The following is a 21,658-nucleotide window of genomic DNA, read 5'->3' as shown; positions in this document are numbered from 1 at the left end:
AGCGTGCTATCGCAAACCTAATTGGTAACATGCTGGAGTAAGTCGTGAGCCACTCAAGCCAGTTTTTGTGTTCAAAGGACTGAGAAGAGAGAGCAAAATAATTAGCACCGTGTGTGCAAACAGGGCAACTCATGCTAACCTAATGTCATGGTAAAAGAGAATTCTTTGAGGACAGCAATTAGATGTTTTTTTTTTCCGGAAGGGAAACAGAAATCACCCTGAGAGTGAACAACACAACAATAAAAAGGGCAACTTTTGTGAGAATTATAAGCAGGCAGGCCGCTATTTATGGAAATAAGGTTGACCCTAAGTGTTCTTTGGCCCACGAAATATGTTTGAAAATCAAAAATACACTTACGAATTAAATTGTTTTATGAATGTAAAGATCATATTAAAAAATGCTTTTGTTATTTGGTGTGGCAACGATGGCGGCGGTGAGCCTCCGATCAGTGTTCTGCCCCCCTCCACCCCTCACATAAACACAGAACCATAAGGTCAACATCGTTCATTCCTCCTCATTTTTCATCAAACCCTTCAGCAAGTGTTCTTTTGGGTCGGGAAGCATCTGCATTATTTAGGCATGGGGGCTTCATTCTTCACCTGCCTGTACATTTCTTCTGGAAACTCTCAAAGCTAAAGGTGAACACACATTTCTCTAATACAGAATGGAACTGCCACCGGACTGTTCAAGCAGCTTCTGTGTATTCTGCTACAGGAAGTACAAGCAGCGCCATGAGGTCGTACCTGGATTTCACTGTAGACCATGTGTGGACATGCGCTACCCTCCACATATGGAAATGTTTACATGTTTTTTTGATGCTCAAAGACCAAAGCTGGAGCGATCCATTACTGTTATTTTTATGACACACTTCAACGCATTTGTAGTGGAGGCAGCCTTAAATGCTGTGTGAAAGCTGTTCCACAGCTTGCAGGACTAACCAATTCATTTTGACAGAAAAATACAAGGAAGCTGGTGTGAAATCTCACCAACTTACAATGCTTGGTTGAAGTTGTACCCCCCCAAAATAAATAATAATAATCACTTCAATAATAGCATCAATTTATTGTGGTGAAAAAAAAGCAACATCGGGGAAAAGTTGTGTTCCGACACTATTTTTAAGAAAAAGAAGAAAAATGTTACAAATATCAATCTTTTTTTTAACAACCATTTTCAAAAATAAATCTATAATTTAGCTCTGCGAAGAATTGTTTCCGTAATAATGCACAGCTTGAGATCCCTGAGCTGAGACAGAGTGGGACACTTGACTCAAGCAATTAGCAGAGTTTGCTCGAAAACGCTGCACATAACGAAACACTACATACTGGGACCACAGAGTGTGTGAAGCCTGGAAGGAATGTGATTGGAAATGTATGAGAGCCGTGACAAATCAACAAACAGACCGCACAAAAGTTCAGATAACCACATTGAAAACTGCACTGTTTATCACACACTTGTACTTCAAATGGACTTCGACACTTCATCCAGGTAAGAAAACCGAGAAACACGTTCCTTCATTAAGCATGTAAAACACAGTGCCAGCTGGTTCTGTTGCTATGGTAACAGCACAATAACTTACATCACAATGGCCACTTTCCACTACGGGCTACCTACTTGGCTCAGGGTAGAATAAATGGTGTCTCCTGACCGTGGCCAACATGGCACAAATACATTAAACACTTTTCTATTAGCATGTCTGGTTCCAACTGGTGCTTTGAATAAGTCTTTTTGTTTTAAATTGTGCAGTTTCCTTAAGTTCTGTTCAGAAATGGGAAAACCAAATTCATTAATCCACTAGATATGATGCAGTACAAATGTATGATATTAGTCTCAAGAAGTTTGTAACAGAGAAACTTTCCATCACAACTCGAAAACATCACCGATTCTGTACAATTTCATCATCTTAAGAAGCCGCGTTTTCCATTTATTTATGCTGACAACAAAAGACAGATGTTAATCACACAAAATGTACAACATGGACACATTGACGCCAACACCAAAAGTGTGACAAGATGACAAAAAAAACACAGAGGCGAAACTAACAAATCTCTCAATCTTTGCCAGACACTTTTGTTTTCCTTTCGGTAAGCTTTTCTGTTTAAAATACACAATTTGAGTATATATTAGGATTCATTTTATACAACCACATCAAATTAGTTTAGTGCAACACAAAGACAGGGATGAAAACATGTCTTCAGTCTTTGCACCTTGAATGTAAAACAACAAAAAAAAAGGTCAGCATGGCTATAAGCTTTTGTATTTGGCTGGAATAACTCCGTCACTCATTGACATATTAAATAAAAGCTTCTGACATGTATGGGAAGGGGTGACACCCAGACTCCCATACCAGTCCTCAAATTGTTTAAAACTTCCACAGGAAGGTAATTATTTTTCCATTTAGAGCTTCCTACGTTTAACACAAAGACTTCATTCCTGCAGTAGTGCAGAAAAGACACAAAGTCTCAATGCTTTTATCAGAAGGCATAATAAATATCACAGGTCCCAGTTCTTTCTCTCTTTTAACATCTTCATGCTATAAACTGTTATTGGCAACAAATCTCCTTGAAATTCTTTAAATGTGAGGCTTTTGTTGTGCGGGCAAGAGCGAATAAATTAATTCCCTTTTCAAGTCTCAAACGTCCCAGCTACAATATGTCTTCATAATATCATACTTGGTTTCAAATTGAATCTTGAAATCTTATCTAGTATTCATTATTGAAAAATCACTGCATTTATTAAAAAGGTGATGGAGAATACCTTCATTTCCCTTCTTCAAATTCATTGCCAATATTTCAGTACGGAACGACATCCTCACCTTCATTTCAAGTGCTCTCGTGTCAAAAAAAGGAGCTACAAACACGCCAAACTTACGACGACATTGCCGTCAAAGGTTAGAGTGTGCGCAGGGCCCCTGACGAGGGTGCTGAGGCGCCATCAGGACCTCTCTGTGTTTGCAAATGTCCTCCCTGAGTCTCTCCCATGTCAACAAGATGAGCATGGCCGTCATCCACGCGGCGAGGAGGCAGGAGACAGGAGCTTAAGGCCTCGTGGTCTTCAGGCCTTGTTTCTCCATGATGTTCCACAGCTTACGTAAATTGGACTGGGTGATGGTGTCGTCTGGTTTGAGGCGCAGCGCTCGGAGGTAATTAGCTTCAGCTTCTTGAAGTTTCCCATTGAGGTGTAGGATGGCTCCCAAGTTCATCAAGGCTGCGGGATACTAAAAGACAACAACAGAGGAGATTTCTGATGCAAGTATGCAAAGTTACAAGGGAAGTAACGATAACAGCAAGATCCCATTATCGCAATTTTAAAATTGCCATAATATCGTTGTGGTCATGTCACGGTATTAAAAGCAACACATCGGTTCATAAGACCAAATTGTTTTCCCTTTGTGTAGTTCCAGCACCCCCTGATTATTAGTTTATTACAGCAGGTTAATTTGAATTAGGCATATTTTGGCCAAGCATATTAAACAGTCCAAAGACAAAACCTAGTCTGATTATTACTCGTGGGCAAAACACTGTTCTAACTGGACATAATGCACCGGATGTCACTCCCATAAATAAGTCATATCAGCAAAGATTTTACAACATCTCTGTCAAAAACATTCCTTTTCAGACTCTTCAGACGAACACCGCATTGTGAACTACATAGACTGATACTGTGCGCCGCTGAGCCAATAGAGCACATGACAAGAAAATGACTGTCCGAACAAGATCTACCAACCATCATTATTTGTATCATGATGCCGTCAAAAACGATATGAATGTGTTTATTTGTTGGTGCCAAGAACATGAGGAATTAAGTCACATATGTAGCAGTCAGTAGGGAATAAACCAACTCGTTTTTTCTCCCCCAAAGATTAAAAAAAAAAATGTCTTGGACAGCATATCAAGTGCTGAGATAAATTCCCTCCTCACCTCACCGGTAAAACCTTTCAGCTTAGCTCAGCCAAAAATCTTCCACGCTCTGTTTCATTCATAGAGCTAAGACGTCTTTGATTTATATCCATACTCCTGCATTTTTCCCTTGCCCTGTAGCAGCCCATGCGGTACTCCGCAAATGTCCCTCGTCAAAAGCCTTTGGTTTTTTTTCCCCTCATTTCCTGCAGCCCTGCAACCACTCTGACCCCCCCCCCCCCCGCCCCCACACACACAACCCTAGACTGTCATATAGCAGCAAAGGCAGAGCCAGATGTGCGGCACACGAGCCTGCTCTATAGAGCAACATGTGCTCATCTGAGTCTGAAATTCAGTTGGGGAATCGTCGGCTTAAATAGCGCACGTAGCTATTAAGGTAAAGAATCCCATAATGAGATAGGGCACTTGAAAGCGAAGATGAAGAGCTATGTAAAGCAAGCATCCGATATAACTTACTTTGCTTCACTAGAGGGAATGTCAAGACTTTAAATGGAGCGAATAGTCCTCTCTAACCCGGGAGACATTTGATTCTGAATGCAAAACGCCGATGCCCTTTTAGTATTTAAGGAAACAAAACATGACGACTGACAGGGTACAAGTCAAGACACGCTGAAAAGTTAAGAAGACAGGTCCAGTGGTTTTTGTGTCTGCTTTGTCATTCTTATTATGCTTGTCAACTTGACACTGACAGATCAGTGTTATCGCTAAAAAATGAGTAAACCCTGAAAGTTTTAATCTCCTCGTGTTTTCCTGCCACTGTGCACTGAATATTAGTCAACCATCTTTTTAAGGCTTGCTCATGGCCATATTTGATTTATTATTATTTTTAAGATGTCCAGGTGTTATTACCGTTATTGTTTCCCGTGGCCGTATGGTGCACCTTTGAAGCTGGTGGCGGACCAACAAACCTCCAGTTTTAGTTTTCAGAGATTCACTGATAATGAAGGACCATTGGACAGGAATATTTGGAGATTACAGAATAGCCTCTCAGTCTGTGATAACCCAGTGTCCAGCAGCTGGAATGATAAGGTTAATGATTAGCTATAGTCCGTACTTACGTTGGGTCTCAGGCTTGCTGCTTGTCCGTAATACTTCTCAGCTGCTACGTTCAGGCTGGCTTGTCTAAAAAGGGAAAACAAAAAGAAGCGGTTTATTACCCACATCCACAGAGTTGGGGCTTCAACCTGCTGTGTTTACGTTTTGTACGGGGGTCACAGAGCATATCCTGGAGGGAACAACATTAGGGATGAGAACAGCTGATCCATTCGCCTCAGTGTTTCTCATTTTATAGCATCTTTCTCTACGATTGGATCCATGCCTTGATAACGCCTTATGGGAGCATTTTTTTTTTTGGTTAATCGAGTCTTGAGGTCAGGACTCACAGCAATGTGAGACTGACTCAGTGTATTTACCACTCATTCCTGTTTACAGCTATTATAGAAGTGAAGCCAATGCCACTAACATTGCAAACTATTCGTGTTTTTTTTTTAAATAGTTAATAGTTTTCAACTTTTGAACTTTCTTATCTGCTGATGTCTAATGTTACGTCGTCACAGTAACACCATTTGTCTTGTTGCTGAAAGTCTGCTGACAGCAACCAACTGCCTGATTTTCACTGATGGTAACAATTGCTCGATTCACATGGGCTATTTTTTGACAAAGTCAAGGACAGCGGGGCGGTCGTGGCTGCTGGCAGAGCCCCTTTTTTCTCCGGTGATCAAAGAAGACCAGCTTTCATGTTGGCTGTCGTGCACAATCATAAGGGTGATTGGTTATTTAAAGCTTCAGGTAAAAAAAAAAAAAAAAAGAAAAAACATCTAAAATCTGTTTTCTACAGATATAAAGAGTGATGCATGTTTGGTTTTCGTGCTGGAATAATAGAAAGAAAAGAACAACCTAATAAATAACATAAGCCTGATTACAGTGAAACGAAATAAGTCATTTTGAACAATTTGGATGGAAGAAGGATATCTGGCCAAAATACCTCAAATGTAGTGATAACCAACAATTGTTCATTTCAACCAGAAGGTCACCGCTAAGATCAGGTGTAGGTCTTGGTCCCTAAGTTCTCCCGCACCAAACTCATCCTAGGATACCTTGCCTTGTGTTCTGGGGCATGAATAGTCATACCGGAATAAAAAGGGGGCTTCACAAAATTTGGAAACATAAAATGGAAACAGATTTTTGCACAACATGGAAATGAAAAGTACATTATGTATCTCAACAAGATACATTAGTTGATTCACAGACGTGTCTCATACTTTTTTCCTATGTATGCAAACGATGAGAAAAGTAAGCATGCTGTAGAGTTAACAATATAAGGTCTGCTAAAGTTGCTTTACCGTGGCCAAATTAAGATATACTGTAACATGCTACCCCTTTTGTTTTTCATCAAAAAAGTATGTCCTTGAAAGAGCAGTCCAGATACAAGCCGGCAGATATGCTGGATTGTTAAAAATGAGTGAGTTTTCTGTCTAACCGCAACCATCTGTTTGTTTGCCATTATTTAGAAACAGATTTTTTGAAAAGATGATTTCTTGTTCAACCCACCCACTATTTGGCAGAAGTCGACTGGAGAGCTATCAAAACATGACTCAAGGTGCTCGGGAACCTTCTCAGGCTGCCAAGCTTTAGTGACCAAAGAAATGTCTGACACGGTGGTTACCAAACATAAACACAAGTACCCGGTTTAAAGCTAAGGTAAAGTATGAGAAGACAAGGAGACAAATGAATTGATGAATAACTGATTCAGACATCCTGTTTTGCAGACATTTTATCCCCCCAAGACACGAGTAAATCACAGACCAAAGTATTACTCCACGCGTGGTAATGTTAATGGATTTGGACGAAAACCATGGTCATCCTATCAGTTTTTTTTTTAAATTCACCATTCAACGAAACATTGAATAGCTGTATCATCAGAAGGGTACTACTGCATAAAGTACGATAAGCAGTTTAAACCGTTCAAAATTTTGATCAAGTAAAAAGAAGCACACACTTGCAAACCTGACATCATGACATGCTAGTACCGTAATTGTTCTAATATGCTCTTCTTCCACATTGTGGAGAACATATGGACTGTGGAATGGAAATTCATATCATGCGTGATTTGCAAGTGTATACTAGTTTTTCCCCTTGGCTGTGATTATTTAGTGTACCGTATATCATATAATTTGACACAAAACTCACAAATGGCCATAAAGCATTAAACAGCCTACTCTTTGAAACTGACACTGCCAACTCGAGTAAATTTAGAAGAGGAAAGGGGAAAAACAAGCTCCTAACGTGTTTAAAGAAGAAAGCATGCAATTATTAGTTCAGTAGCAAAATGATCAGAAGCACCCGAGAGTGCAATAAAAGACATTTGCACGTGTAACGGTTTCACCTCGTCCTTTGGAGAAATGCCTCTTCCCCTTCCCTTAACAACCAGAGGCCTTTCCACGTCTGCACCCAACACAAACACATAAAGAGCGTGAGCTGTGGAAGAGTCAGGCATGGGGCCAAACAGGAAGAGGAAAACCTGATCTTTGCTTAACACTACTCTCTAGTTGTGTCATTGCTTGAAACTACTTCTCGTAGTGTCGTCGCTCTCTTTGTGTAGGTTGACATGTCGCTAAAACAAATACGGTTATTGGCTTATTCCGATTGGAAACACACAAACTACGTTCAAACTTAAATTTAGCTTGTCAGAGCTGAGGCAACATACCGAGATAATGCAAGTATGAGTACACCTTTTGCAGGAAGTAATCAGTACATTGGGGCATAAACGGACTTGGGCAATTTATGCGACAATATAGTGTATTCTCATGACACTTCCACTCAACAATTGAGTACACTGGAAGAATACGATGAATACATCTTTTTGAACGCCAAGGCACTCTTGTAGCTGTAGAAAACAATATATATATATATATATATATATATATATATATTATATATATATATATATATATATATTATATATATATATATATATATATATATATATATATAAAAGCTCCATGAATACATCAAGGAGAAGGCTCCAACGTACTCAGAGAATGTCTTAGACAATAGGGAACAGAAGATGAGGCGCTGGAAGAGGGACCATCATGGGAGGACAAGCCCCTACACGGGATGTACCACCGGACCATAACTGAAGTGGCCGATCTCAAGAAGTCCTATCAGTGGCTAGAGAGGGCTGGCCTGAAGGACAGAGGGTGTAAGATGTTGGCAGGGAAAGCCTGACAAGATGATAATGGCGAACCAACCAGAAATCGTGATCATAGATAAAGGGCAGAGGACAGCCGTTGTAGTGGATGTAGCGGTCCCAAATTATGGAAACATCAGAAAGAAGGAACACGAGAAACTCGAGAAATACCAAGGGCTCAGAGAGGAGCTGGAGAGAGCCTGGAAGGTAAAGGTGACAGTCGTGCCTGTGGTGGTCGGAGCACTTGGGGCAGTGACCCCCAAACTAGAGGAGTGGTTGCAACAGATCCCGGGAACAACATCGGACATCTCAGTCCAGAAATGTACAGTGCTGGGAACAGCAAGAATACTGCGCAGAACCCTCAAGCTTCTTGACCTCTGATTAGTTATTTTGACTAATCTGTGCATGTGAACATACTGTTGACCAAACATTGTGAGAAATGACTCCCACACTGCACATTTATAACAGAAGAATATACTCAGAGAATGTGAGAATACAGTCTCTAAATCTAGATTTATTGGCACTTGAATTGATATGAATGTACTGCAGGCTATAAAGTGGACAGCTGATAATCCCAAACTTTTATTGTAGACAACACGAGTTTCTACCCAAAAGGGCCATAATACAACTGACTATTCTTGGCAAGAAACAACTTCAAATTAAAATGCTGTCAACTCAATTTATCACTGCCTTTCCAGATTCTATAAAGAACACAAGGAAGGAAACACGTGTACAATGATTAGATGGTATGAACAGATTTTGGGAGAGTGAGATCTCAGAGGAGAGCCTTGCTGCTGAAGGATATTGATGGTGAAGACTGCATAATAGAGTGGAAAAAACACACCTGGATGAAAACGTGTTCAGCAAATGAGGGTGTTTTGAAGACTTTTCAAATGAATTCTTAAAAATGAGGTTAAAAAAATTCTCACCCCATCTACAGAAGAAAAAAACTATCATAGTCACAAGCGCAACTTCTCCAGCAATGTGGAGATTTAATGACTTGCTCCTATATCCAGTGAAGTTCCTTGATTTTCCAAATTCCATTCAATATATACCAAACATTGAGTACTGAAAAGGTTTCATCCAGAAGGACATAACTAACCACTGGTCTGTCATGCACAACACAGCCATTTCTGTATTTTTGGGGCAATACATATACCTTTCATTTATGCATTTTGCACCAAATTCCATTTCATGGCTCGCCTTTAGAAAGACAACATGGAGCCAGTGGGCTACTAACACTTCATTTTTCAGGCCCCCTCAGCTGGACGATGCCCTTTTATTTTGATTAAGAAGCCGGCGCCGTAAAGCAAGAGTGGCCGGGGCAAAGTGAGAAAGCGCATACAAAAATATACAGCTGAAAAGCTCACTGAGCTCAGCTGGCACTGCAACCACAGAAGAGGATTATAAAGTGCAGCCAAATCGTTCTGGCTGAGGAGAAACATGCAGACATGGAAGCCTGCCTTTCAACTGAACGAATGGAGTATACGGTCGAGATATCACAAACTGAAAAATTCCAATACAACATTTACCTGAGCATGTGAGCAGCACTGAAGACCACATCAAACTCCCCGCCTTCGAGCTGCGCCGCCTTCTGTGCCATCTCTGCCGCTTCCAGCAGCCGTGACTCTTCCAACAAAAACTGACCTTGAAGCCCAACAGAGAACTGCGTTGTTAGAATGCAGAGGGGGACTCTTGAGAGAAGTATAACTGACAGAGTAGCAGCCAAGGTGGGAGAACATTCACTAGCTAAAAGGAGAACAACTAATTTGACATTCCTCAGTCTCAACTGTTGGGGTAAATTAGCTACATAACAGAAAATATGTACTTTGAGGACATACATAATTGAACTTTGACGTACATGACCATGTTTGGGGGAAGATTTAGGGGACAGTCAACACATTACAGTATGAATGTGTTGACTTTGGTTTTCCGCAAATCTTCTACCAGGATGCTAAACCGCAGAGTGGATTGAGATTTGATATTTAAAGTGTCGAAAAATCAAAACAATTCACACAGGCCTGAAGAAAACAAGACAATCACTTCATTTGGAATTTGAAGATTCAGCATATAAAGTACAGCAGCCCCCCCTCAGGAATTGCAAACAATTAACATTTACAGAATTAACACACTCCGGAGGTCATCAAAAGACTTTGAAACATTTTAAGGGCTGTGTCTAATATTTAAATCCGCGACATGAGGAAAGTCACGTGAAGAAATGCGGAAAGTAGGGTTGTGGACAACTAGAGTATGCCAGGTGCATGACATGAGGATTTTAGCTCCAACTTGTTAAGATATTGTTTTCTTTCTTGTTAGTATCTTCAGACTAGAGTAGTCTTCACGTAACAACCAATTACGGCTACCCTATTTTTTTATGAAGCTGAGCCATGATTGGTCATTACCTGAGCCTTGAACAACTGTGATGTCATTATGTCATTTGCAGTCGACAGCAAGTGGCAAAATGGCCGCCCCGAGATGGACAACAACAGAATAATTTTCCTGCTGAACTCTTCCCATCCCCCTTCCCATTCCCATATATATATACTAGCTGGTTCGCCGCCCTCCGGGCGGCTCATCAGCTAGTTCCTGCGGAAGGCTGGTAAGGTGGGCCTTCGGCCCACAAAAGTGTTGTTGCTTGGTTCAACTTTTTGTTCATCTTCATTGCTTATCGCGAAAATAAAGAGATGTTTAGCTCTACTAAATAACTAACAATTTCATTGCAATGCTTGTGGGTAGACAACATTTTTTCGCTAAGATGCCCGCGCGATCGTAGTGAGCCACTGCCTGAGCGGCGCAGTGGCGGCGCGCAGCGGGTTTACTTTAAATGGATAATGTCTGCTAACACACTGGCTTCCTGCCTAAATAGACGAATACATCAGATACCGCATGTGTGTGTTACTTGAGGATATAAGCCTGGGATCAAGGGTATGTCCAAATGAAGTTGAGAAAACAAATGACTACTTACCATAATGCATGTAACAGTTGCCCTTTGTGGGATCCAGTTGGATGGCCTTCAAGAAGTACCTCTCCGCTTCTAATTTCTGCCCCTAAGACGTTTTAACCACGGAATCATTATGACGGTATAAAATGCCTCATGAAACTATTCATTCCAACAATACCAAACATAGCTGAACAGTGTAAATGTATTTGTGTACAGTATTCCTAAACTGTGTCCCCAAACCGCAGCCTCACTTTAACAATACATCTTAATAAATACGCATATACCCTAGCTGTTTCTCCAAGCTCGTGTGTCATTTGTCAACATACGGTATGTGTGTTCACGCTTGCTGCAGCTGATCAAATGGGGCAAAGGCTCATTCATCATGCTTTGATCAGCCCAAATTACACTTGCGGAACAGAACAAAAGATTGCTGGTGCATACCTTGGCTTATTTGTGGGCAAGTGGAAAGTGAATGCAACGGAAATCGAGACGGAACTGAGAGGTAGATGATTTATATTTGTATGGATGTTTCAGGTGGCTATGAATACAGATTGCAGATGAGTACAGAACTGGTTGCCAGCCAATCACAGGCTACATACAGACAAACAAGAACCATTTCCACTTACAATCGCACCTTGGAACAATATCGAGTGTTCAGTGAACCTACCATGAAGGGTAAATAGTCACTCTTATGCAAAAATTCATTTTCCATGCTTTGTAATACTCTAGTACCATACCATTGGGCACACCGTATGATTTGGCCCAATACCAATAAACGGGTCAATTTTAAAATATTTTCATCCATAGGGGAAACCGGGTTATAAGGCGATTTATTTTTGTGAAGCATTGTAAGTGAAATAGTTTATTCTGACTGTACCGTATGTTTCTATGACAGAGTTCACAAAGCCCCGAGAAGTGAGGAGGTCTCCATTGAGTGATTAACAAACCAATCTGGCCCTTGCTGGATGAATGCGCAAAATAGCTCGCATCCAAGTAGTACGAATATGCAAGATGTGGCACTTACACACTATTTGGCACAATAATGGGAGGAGAAAATATAAATAGATGAAAACAGTGATTGTGCACTGATCCATCTAAATTTCAATTGAAGGTGTAAAGTTAAAGAAATCAACATTTATTTAAAATACATTAATGATAGGACTTCCAACTTTCAAAACATATTACGACCCAAGAAAATACACAATTTCAAACATTTCTGCACTGCTCATTTTGTTTTGCGTTTTTTTTTTGGTTCATTTTATTTTATTTTATTTTTTAGTTGAACAAGTTCGGCCGGCCATATTAAAAAGCCCTGCGAGCCCTATACGTAGTTTGTCTGAATTAGTTCCAGTTCCGGTTTGACGAAAACAGATGGCTGCTATGAATTAGATTGGATGAGAATGAGACCACAAACATAACAGGATAGAATTTGAATTGCAGGCGGCGAACTGAAAAGCAAACATCCATCTGTTCATTAAGACACTCTGGATTACAAGGTTCCCTGTCGATTTTTGAAAAAAAAAAAACATTAAGGATTTTAAGTGCGTCTTATGGTCCGAAATCTATGTTTAAGTTTATACTTTTAAATTCCATATGTATTTATATGTATTTAACAAAACAAAAACATGATCTGGTGCATTAAAGATAGAGCTGCCACCATTTCACCGATGAGCACAAAACTAATAATTAAAAAAACAATTGAACTGGTCTTCTTAAAAAAACTTTAAAAAATGCAAGAGAGTGATGGCAATCATCTGTATAATTCAGTGAGAAAGATTTAGCACTCAAATGTGCCTGGCATGTGCATATGTGTACTGTAGGTTAAGCCATCACCCCCAAAAAATAAAAAAAAATAAAATAAAAAAACAAGGAAAAAGTTAAAAACAAACCCACAAAAAAGACCCTGGTGACTTTGAATTGTCAATCAATGCTAAGAAAGCAGAACAGCCCGGCCAGTAGAAGCGCAGGCTGGGACATGAACGGATTCAACTCAGGCACCAGATGACATCTGATCAAACAAACCACAAACAGCAGCAGCCATCTATAAGAGCCTTTTGAGTATTAACAAGGCAGCCATAATTAGAACGTGTTTGCCTGAAAGGACAATTAAGCCCTACATGAATAATGCATTCACAAAGCCCTTATAGGATTGAGATAAAGTACTTTATTTTGGCACCAACCAGCAGCCGGTCCGGTTTTTAGTGAACTGCAGATTCAATGAATTAATTTTCTAATATAAATATACAAGTGCGGCAAGTTTCCTCTGATGCTTTGGAAAATCAAGCCAATGTGAGGTATACTGTACTGTAAATAAGGCTATGCCTGGGAGTCAACTCACCTTCCAGTGGGAAAATGGTCATCTCTGTGTAGTTTCATTCTGACTTTTGACAGGCTGATGATTTTATAATAACGAAGGCATGTGTACGTGTATTTGCTCAAACTCAGAATAAAGCTCTCACTCCCACAAATGGGAGCTGAGAGTGGATGAAAGATGGGACTTGTGACACATCTTGATATAATTTAGCAGATTGGACGCAGTGCGTATCAGACGGATGAAAAAAAAAAGGTTCATGAATGATGTGGATGCAGATAAAGGGGGGGTCACAATTTTATATATATATATATATATATATATATATATATATATAAGAGGGATAGATATATAAAGAGAGAGAGAGAGAGAGCCTGTCAAGTTCTCATATACTGTACAGTATTATGCATAATACAGTACTTGTATATGCCTAAGATTTACAATAGGGGTTTGGGTTTTTCCCAGAATTACAAAGCATGTCCGAAATGGCGTCTCTCTAGTGCAAAAACGGCTTAGGGTAATTGGTCACAAAAATGTACAGAATGCATAGAGTGCTTGCTTGTCAATCAGTTTGTTGGTTAGCTGTTTCTTAGACCATGAGTGACAGACTTGATCACCGTTTCCACACAAAATCAGGATTCAACTGATAGCATGCAACAATGCTTTGCCTGTTTCTACTTTCTTTCCACGGTACGTAGCTTTCATTCCGGTGTGCTTCTTGTGTTCCTTTGTGTTTTGGCACACATGCTGGCCTTAATGGTGTGTGCCTCACACCTCAAATCTCTGGATAATGTCACACAAACAGCAAAGGGACTCTGAATAAAGCCTGACTTCTATTAACAAAGGAAAACAATTCTGTTAGCAACCAATGGTGCCAACATTCTGACATGCGTTCTATTCCCTAAGGTGGGGGTGCGGAGTTTTCAGCACACTGAGGCGCGTAATAATTTAATGATTCGATTACATTTCCCTCTCCCTTCCCAACGAGCAATGAAGTCCAAATCAATCGCTGGCTGTGGCTCAGCTTGGAGCTCGGCACACCTTTCCCTCAATCCCAACCCCAAGCTTAATCTATCAGAACCGCCATGCCGCACCTAAACCTTTGAGTGGATTGGGAACATTCTCTTCACCACAGGAGAGTGTGCAAGTGGGCGATGACCAGGCTGCAGGGCTGGACTTATATCACTGACCCACACTGAATCAGTCTCCTAAGTACAAAAACATTGAGATGTTTGATTAAGAATGCACTTGTCAAGCCCAAATAATTAACTTCCCTTCTGTGTTGGCATTGCACAAATACAATCATTTATGCGGCAAGGTCCTTTTCCATTCATCACCGTCAAAATCTACACAAATGTATCCCTTAAGGTTTCCACTTTCGGCTAAAATCCATCGCACTCTCTTAAATAAAATACAATTCTCGTCACAAATAACTGAGCGCCTTCCCAGAGTACCGGTAAACTTGACCAAACCATAACACTCTTGTGTGTTATTCTCAGAGACTGTGCTTGGGAAAGCAGCTTTGGCTCTCGAAGAGCATTTGCACAGAGCATACTTTTAATTAAGATCGCGGTAGAATACTTCTGATGTCTGGCCATTAGTTTGGTTACAGAAGAGCAATTCCCACATAGTGGGCGTGGGTGCCAATGGTTTATTTTGTGGCCTGTGATTGACTGGCGACCAATTAGGGTATATTGTCTGCTGGTGTGCAGGGAGAGGCTCCAGCTCACAAGGGGCACTGAATACGAAAGGACTTGACATGCTCGTAGGACCCACAATAAAGAATCGGGATTGGTTTCAGATTGTTTCGTTCTGAAATTTTTTCCTATTAGCATTGAGATCATCCCTGCAAAGAACCCGGTTTTAAAAAGTTCACAAAGGAAGACATTACAATACAATACAATACATGCTGATTTATATAGCGCTTTCACAACAGCGGCAGCTGTAACAAAGCATTGAACCATGTATGACATTGTTTGTGGAAGGGAAATAAGAAGTGACAGAGTGAGGTGGTGTTTGGCTCTCCAGAAGCAATCCAGATGCCATTGCACTGGACTTTCGTACAAAATCCGTCATCAGGCGCCGACAGATATGGCAGCCTCAGTCACACGCTCCCGAGTATTATCCCTGTTTTTGTCATTTTCGTTTGTTTTTGGCGACCCTGAGCGGCTTACTTACACGAGGGAAAAGTTGCTGCGCATTGGGGAGTCTACGCTCGGTCTTTTTTCACCAGCACACGAAAATCCACAAGGTTTTTCGGAGCTAATCGTGAGCGGAGCGGCTGCGCTGTACGGAGCATGGAAACGCCGCCGGAGGAGGGGAAGCGAGCCGGCGTGCTCTTCAAGCTCCGGCAGCGCGGATTTCGAACCCCGCTCCCAACGATCCATTTTGCTAATCGACGATCTCTGCCAAACAAGATGGATGAACTTCTTCTCCTCACAAAGACCAACAAAACATTTGCACGTTCTGCTGCGCTCTGCTTCACTGAAATCTGGCTCAGTGACCGCCATCCAGATCCCGCGCTACATCTACCCGCCTTCCGCCTTCTCCGAGCCGACCGCGACACGGAGCTATCAGGGAAATCGAAAGGTGGTGGGATTTGCTTCTATATCAACGAAGAATGGTGCACTGATGTCACGAAGCTCGACGCACACTGCAGCCCGGACCTGGAGTCGCTGTCTTTAAACTGCAAGCCATTCTACTCGCCACGTGAGTACACCTCCTTTTTACTAGTCGGTGTTTACATTGCGCCACAAGCTAATGCTAACATGGCGATACAAACGCTAGCCGAACAAGTAAACAAACTCGAACTAAAATACCCAGAGTCACCCGTGATCATTTTGGGCGATTTTAATAGAGCACATCTTAACCGTGAACTTCCCAGATATAAGCAGCACATCGACTGTTTCACCAGAGAAGGCAACATTCTAGATCACTGCTATACAACAATCAAAAATGCATACCGATCGGTCGCCCGTGCAGCATTGGGTCTTTCTGACCACAATTTAATCCACTTAATACCTACATACAGACAGAAACTCAAATGTGTTAAACCGGTTGTTAAGACTGTGAAAAAATGGACAGAAGAAGCAAAGCTAGCTCTACGAGAATGCTTAGACTGCACTGATTGGGGAGTCTTTGAAACTTCAACGGGCACACTGGATGAATACACAGACACTGTAACATCATACATCAGTTTCTGTAAGGACATGTGTGTACCAACGAAGTCCTTCCGCTCCTTCAACAATAACAAGCCATGGTTTACTCCCAAACTCGGGCAACTCAGGAAAGAGAAAGAGGCCGCATTTAGAAGTGGAGATCGGGCACTGTACAAACATGCCCGAAACCAATTGACAAAGGAAATTAACATCGCAAAGAGAAGCTATGCAGAGAGGCTGATAAACCAGTTCTCTGCTAACGACTATGCATCTGTATGGAATGGCCTGAAAGCAATCACTAACTATAGAATGCCATCCCCCCAAACAGTGAACAATAAGGGTCTTGCTAATGAACTAAACATGTTTTTCCGACGATTTGAAAAGGACACCCCCATTTCCCACACACACCCACCTCTACCAGAAACCACTCTACCTACCTCCCCACCCTCTTTTTCTCCACTACAGATCCACGAACAGGACGTGAGACGGCTCTTCAAGCAGCAAAAGATCAAGAAAGCTCCGGGGCCCGACAAAGTGTCCCCCTCCTGCCTGAAAGTCTGCGCTGACCAGCTGGCTCCGGTCTTCACACAAATCTTCAACAGATCCCTGGAGCTGTGTGAGGTCCCATCCTGCTTCAAACAGTCTACCATCATCCCAGTTCCCAAGAAATCGGCAACATCGGAACTGAACGACTATAGGCCTGTCGCCCTGACGTCTGTGGTCATGAAGTCCTTTGAACGCCTTGTGCTGAACCACCTACAGAACGTCACTGGACCCTCTCCAGTTTGCCTACCGGGCAAACAGGTCTGTGGAAGACGCAGTCAACATAGGTCTGCACTACATCCTCAAGCACCTCGACAGCACAGGGACCTATGCAAGGATTCTGTTTGTGGATTTCAGCTCTGCGTTCAACACCATCATCCCGGAATTCCTCACCCCCAAACTACTCCACCTCGGTCTGTCCCCTATGATCTGCCAGTGGATCCTCAGCTTCCTGACGGGACGGACACAACAGGTGAGACTGGGAGCAACAACATCATCAATACACACCACCAGCACTGGAGCCCCACAGGGATGTGTCCTCTCGCCACTGCTCTTCTCTCTCAACACAAACGATTGCACCTCAACAGATCCAGCTGTCAAACTCATAAAGTTCGCAGACGACGCCACGGTCATCGGTCTCATCAAAGAAGGCGACGAGTCTGCGTACCGCCAACAAGTGGAGCAGCTGGAGCTCTGGTGCGGCCGACACAACCTCGGGCTGAACACGCTCAAGACTGTAGAGATGATCGTGGACTTCAGGAAACATTCTTCTCCTCAGTTGCTCCTCACACTATCCAACTGCCCTGTGTCAACCGTCGAGACCTTCAAGTTCCTGGGAATCACAGTCTCCCAGGATATGAAGTGGGAAGTCAACACCATCTCCATCTTGAAAAGGGCCCGGCAGGGGATGTACTTCCTGAGGCTGCTGAGGAAGCATGGCCTGCCACAGGAGGTGCTACGACAGTTCTACATGGCATTCATCGAATCAATCCTGTGTTCTTCCATCACGGTTTGGTTTGGGGCCGCCACAAAAAAGGACAAAATCCGACTTCAACGGACAGTTAGGACGGCAGAAAAAAATCGTTGGCACCGCCCTACCCACTCTTGAGGACTTGCACACTGCAAGAATCAAGACAAGGGCACGGAAAATCCTCCTGGATCCCCCGCACCCAGCCCACCACCTTTTTCAGCCACTCCCCTCAAGCAGACGCTACAGATCCATGCGCACCAAATCCAGTGGACACTTAAACAGCTTCTTCCCTCTAGCCATTAACTCCTTAAACAGTCACTGATGTAGTCACACTTCTTGCACCACAAAATGGTGCTACAAAACTACTGGTTACTCTAAAATGGTTCAATGATTTTGTTGTTTATGATGATATTAGTGCAACGTGTTATACCGGAGACAAATTCCTTGTGTGTTCTACATACTTGGCCAATAAAGATGATTCTGATTCTGATTCTGATTCTGATTCTGAAATTATGCCCTTTCAGTAGAGGCCTGGGCTGTGGAGGCGGGTCGGAGGTGAGTAGAAAGTCCTCTTGACCTTGAGAAACCTATTGCCAAATTTAGCTAAATTTGAAACTGATGAACGTATCAACTGACACTGTAACCATCTCCTTTGGACACCGGAGCGATCGGAAAACAGCTTCAGCCGGTGATGGTGACACTAAAAATGTAATTTGTTGTTTTGTTCCTATCGTCTGGTTAGATTTTCTTTTAGTGACTTTTATAGTATATGGAGTTCAGCAAGTGAAAGAAGAGAAGACCCAACTATGGTGTTTAGTATTGCAGCTACAGCAGCTTCCAATCTTCTGTTAAGACTTACGACAAGATGTTTGAGTGTGTGGGGGGAATCTGTGATGGCAGAAGTAACTGATGTTGGGTCGTAGATAGGCCCTGATGGCTCCCAATCTTTGTTGTAGCACATCAAAAATGTGTTTGATGGTTTTGTGGTCAGGAAACTCCAATTCTTCACACACCAAACTCATTTTTCAATGCCCATCAACCCAAGTTGGAAGCATAACATCGCCTAGAATGACTGAGTAATATGAAAGATTGAGACACAAGCTTCACAAGAACTGTATCCAATTACTGCATTTTTTGACAGTGCACGAAATGTCTATTCCAAAAATATTATAGTACTGCAGTCATAGTACAATAGTCGTATTAGTAGGAGTAATGGTAATATTCGTAGAATTGGCAATTGTAGGAGTTCTAAATAGTTGATCGGAATTTGCCATGGCAAAAACCATACCAAACATACAATAAGTTATTTAACATAATGTTTCACAAATATAATGCACCTTATAACCCCGTGCGCTTTATAAATGAGAATTTATTACAATAGACCCGTTCCAAGAGGTTACAATTACTAACAGTGTGTGTCTAATCGTAAGAAAATATGGCATTCAATCGGAAATGTCAATTTTCATAACTGCCAAGAAGCTCTCTTCCATTCTTTTAATTCCTGGACAAATTTTAGGAAGAAAAACCTCAGTGATAAAAAGTGATCTGAAAGAGGGAGGAATAGGAGGCTGTAAATGACTAAAATTTAAAAATAAGGAAACATTCAGAAGGATAATTTGCCAATTGTATAATACAATAGATTGGATCAAATGATACTGTTGTGGCAATACATATATATCACTATGTATTTTATTATGTACCGTCGAAGCAGACATACACTGTATAAGAGTAGCAGATGTAGAAGTGAAAGGTCTTGAAATGAATTCTAGTCTAGGGAAATATTTATCTAGTAAGTTGTAGCAAGAACGTCAGGGTATTATTTATCTTGTAAACTGGAGCAAAAGCGTCAGCAGAACCCCCTGTGTGTATTGTATTCAGTTATTTTTTCTTATGACTTCACTCATGAGAGGCACAATTTGTCATGATTTCCTTCAGAAGTAACATAATCGTGGCTTTAAAGGCCAAACAAAAGATTGGAGGCAGAAGGTTTACTGTCGTAGCCAGCAGTTTTCCGTAGGTGAGATGTGCAGGAATGTGGTCCGGCTTGGCTCGCAGGGACTCTCGGTACCAGTGTTCAGCTTCAGCCAGTTTGTTTAGTCTCATATAGGCCTCTCCTGTGAGGGCAAAGTGAGGGATCAGGTCAAGGTTCAAGCTGCCAAAGGTTAAGAAAGCACACATCTGCCGCTTGCGCTGCTATATATTTCCAGAACAGAAAACCAAACTCTGATCCCGAGAGTTTGGGATCTGGCACAGTTGAGTCAGCTAAATTGAAACCTTAATGCAAAATTTCGATGTTCGTACCCGGGCTCACCGATCAAATGTTTTTGACTTTTGTACACATTGTGCAGTGTGTGATTTGAGGAGTGTTTGTGAAGCGCTATCTCCCTCTACGTCATGTGTCACACATCATTTAACAGCACTGCATCTGACCCTCAGCCTGCTCACACCTGGAAAAACAATGACACCTCGATCAAAGCCAACGGGTGACGCCTGTATTATTGCAAGAATTTGACAACATCGCATGGTAATTCTCCACAATACAGTTGAGATAGATTTCAGGGAAAGAGGCTTTGCGTATCCCAGGTGTCAACACTTCACTTGAGCTTTTGACATGGTTTGCATGTGCAGCTGCTCAGCTTTTACCCCATCCAACAACTGGAATGGGGGAGACACTTTAATTGAACAGGGATTACGGATAATCCTTGCACTGATAAGAAAGTCTGATAAGCAACAGGTGACACATGCTACATTCACTTCTTGAATTTGCTGTCACAGTCGGGGTGGTATGATGACGTAATGATTTACAAAATTATTACCTCCTTATTCTGTTTTGTGTGTTTTTTTAAATTTTTTGCTCGCCTTATTAAAGTTCTTAAATCAAATGTGTGTAAGTGAAATGCAGACTTCATCTATCGTATTTCCACAGCACTGTGTGTTAAGAGCCAAGGAATAATTGATAAACAAGACACAAATCTGTGGAATTTGTTCGGTGTCAATCTGGAAGCCGATTCTACACAAGAATCGGACATTTCTGCTTTGCCGTTTATTTGGCAGTTCGTAACATCTGTTTAACAGACAGCAGTGCCACTGTTTTGACTGGGACATACAAGTGGCAATTGCAACCTGGATTGTTTAGGGTTTATCTTTTTGTCAGTGTTACTACCTTTATACAAGCTGTTAAGGTATAGGTATCAATTAAAAAAACAAGTCTTCATTTTAAACATGCATTTGCTTGTAATTGAATATTTGTCCTATGGTTTGTAATATACTCAGCCTTTTTGGTTCACCAGCACGGATACTAAGTAAACATTGATGTTTGCATAAAAAGACAATTTTCACAATTGTACATTAATAACTTTGCACAGAAAAAAAAATTAATTGATTAAAAGTTTAGAAGCACAAATATCTAAAGAATTTGGCCTTTCTAACTATCTATAAGAGCGGACACACAAGTAAAATTATGGGGTTAAAAAAAGCGGTTTACTTAATTACAGTCACTGGCCCATCTAGTCATTTGTGTGCTTGTGTAACAATTCAAAATCAAATCACCAGGCTAGGATCTCCTTCCATTAGTGGTTAGGTCACAAGGCTGTCAAACTCCAGTCCTGGAGGGCCTCTGTCCTGCACG

At 41.6% G+C, this 21,658-nt stretch overlaps 1 protein-coding gene across 4 annotated transcripts in view; it reads right to left on the bottom strand.

The window, feature by feature from the left end:
- Positions 1-21,658, bottom strand: part of tmtc2b (transmembrane O-mannosyltransferase targeting cadherins 2b) — a 129,718-nt gene that overhangs the window by 39,071 nt on the left and 68,989 nt on the right. For 2 of the 4 annotated variants that reach the window (XM_052061661.1, XM_052061664.1), the window contains 5 exons: positions 20,023-20,144; positions 11,073-11,154; positions 9,640-9,754; positions 4,977-5,040; positions 1,678-3,215 (listed from right to left, as the gene is read on the bottom strand). In XM_052061661.1, coding sequence (XP_051917621.1) covers positions 3,036-3,215; positions 4,977-5,040; positions 9,640-9,754; positions 11,073-11,154; positions 20,023-20,144 — 563 coding nt within the window. In that variant the 3' untranslated portion in view covers positions 1,678-3,035. Of the gene's footprint in view, positions 1-1,677; positions 3,216-4,976; positions 5,041-9,639; positions 9,755-11,072; positions 11,155-20,022; positions 20,145-21,658 lie in introns of those variants that run through there. The other 2 variants (XM_052061662.1, XM_052061663.1) reach the window with 1 other exon arrangement.

The sequence above is a fragment of the Hippocampus zosterae genome, chromosome 3, assembly GCF_025434085.1.
Source record: "Hippocampus zosterae strain Florida chromosome 3, ASM2543408v3, whole genome shotgun sequence".
In the NCBI taxonomy this organism is placed as follows: domain Eukaryota; kingdom Metazoa; phylum Chordata; class Actinopteri; order Syngnathiformes; family Syngnathidae; genus Hippocampus; species Hippocampus zosterae.
The sequence above is the reverse complement of the archived record's forward strand: the minus strand, read 5'-3'. Positions and strand labels throughout refer to the sequence as shown.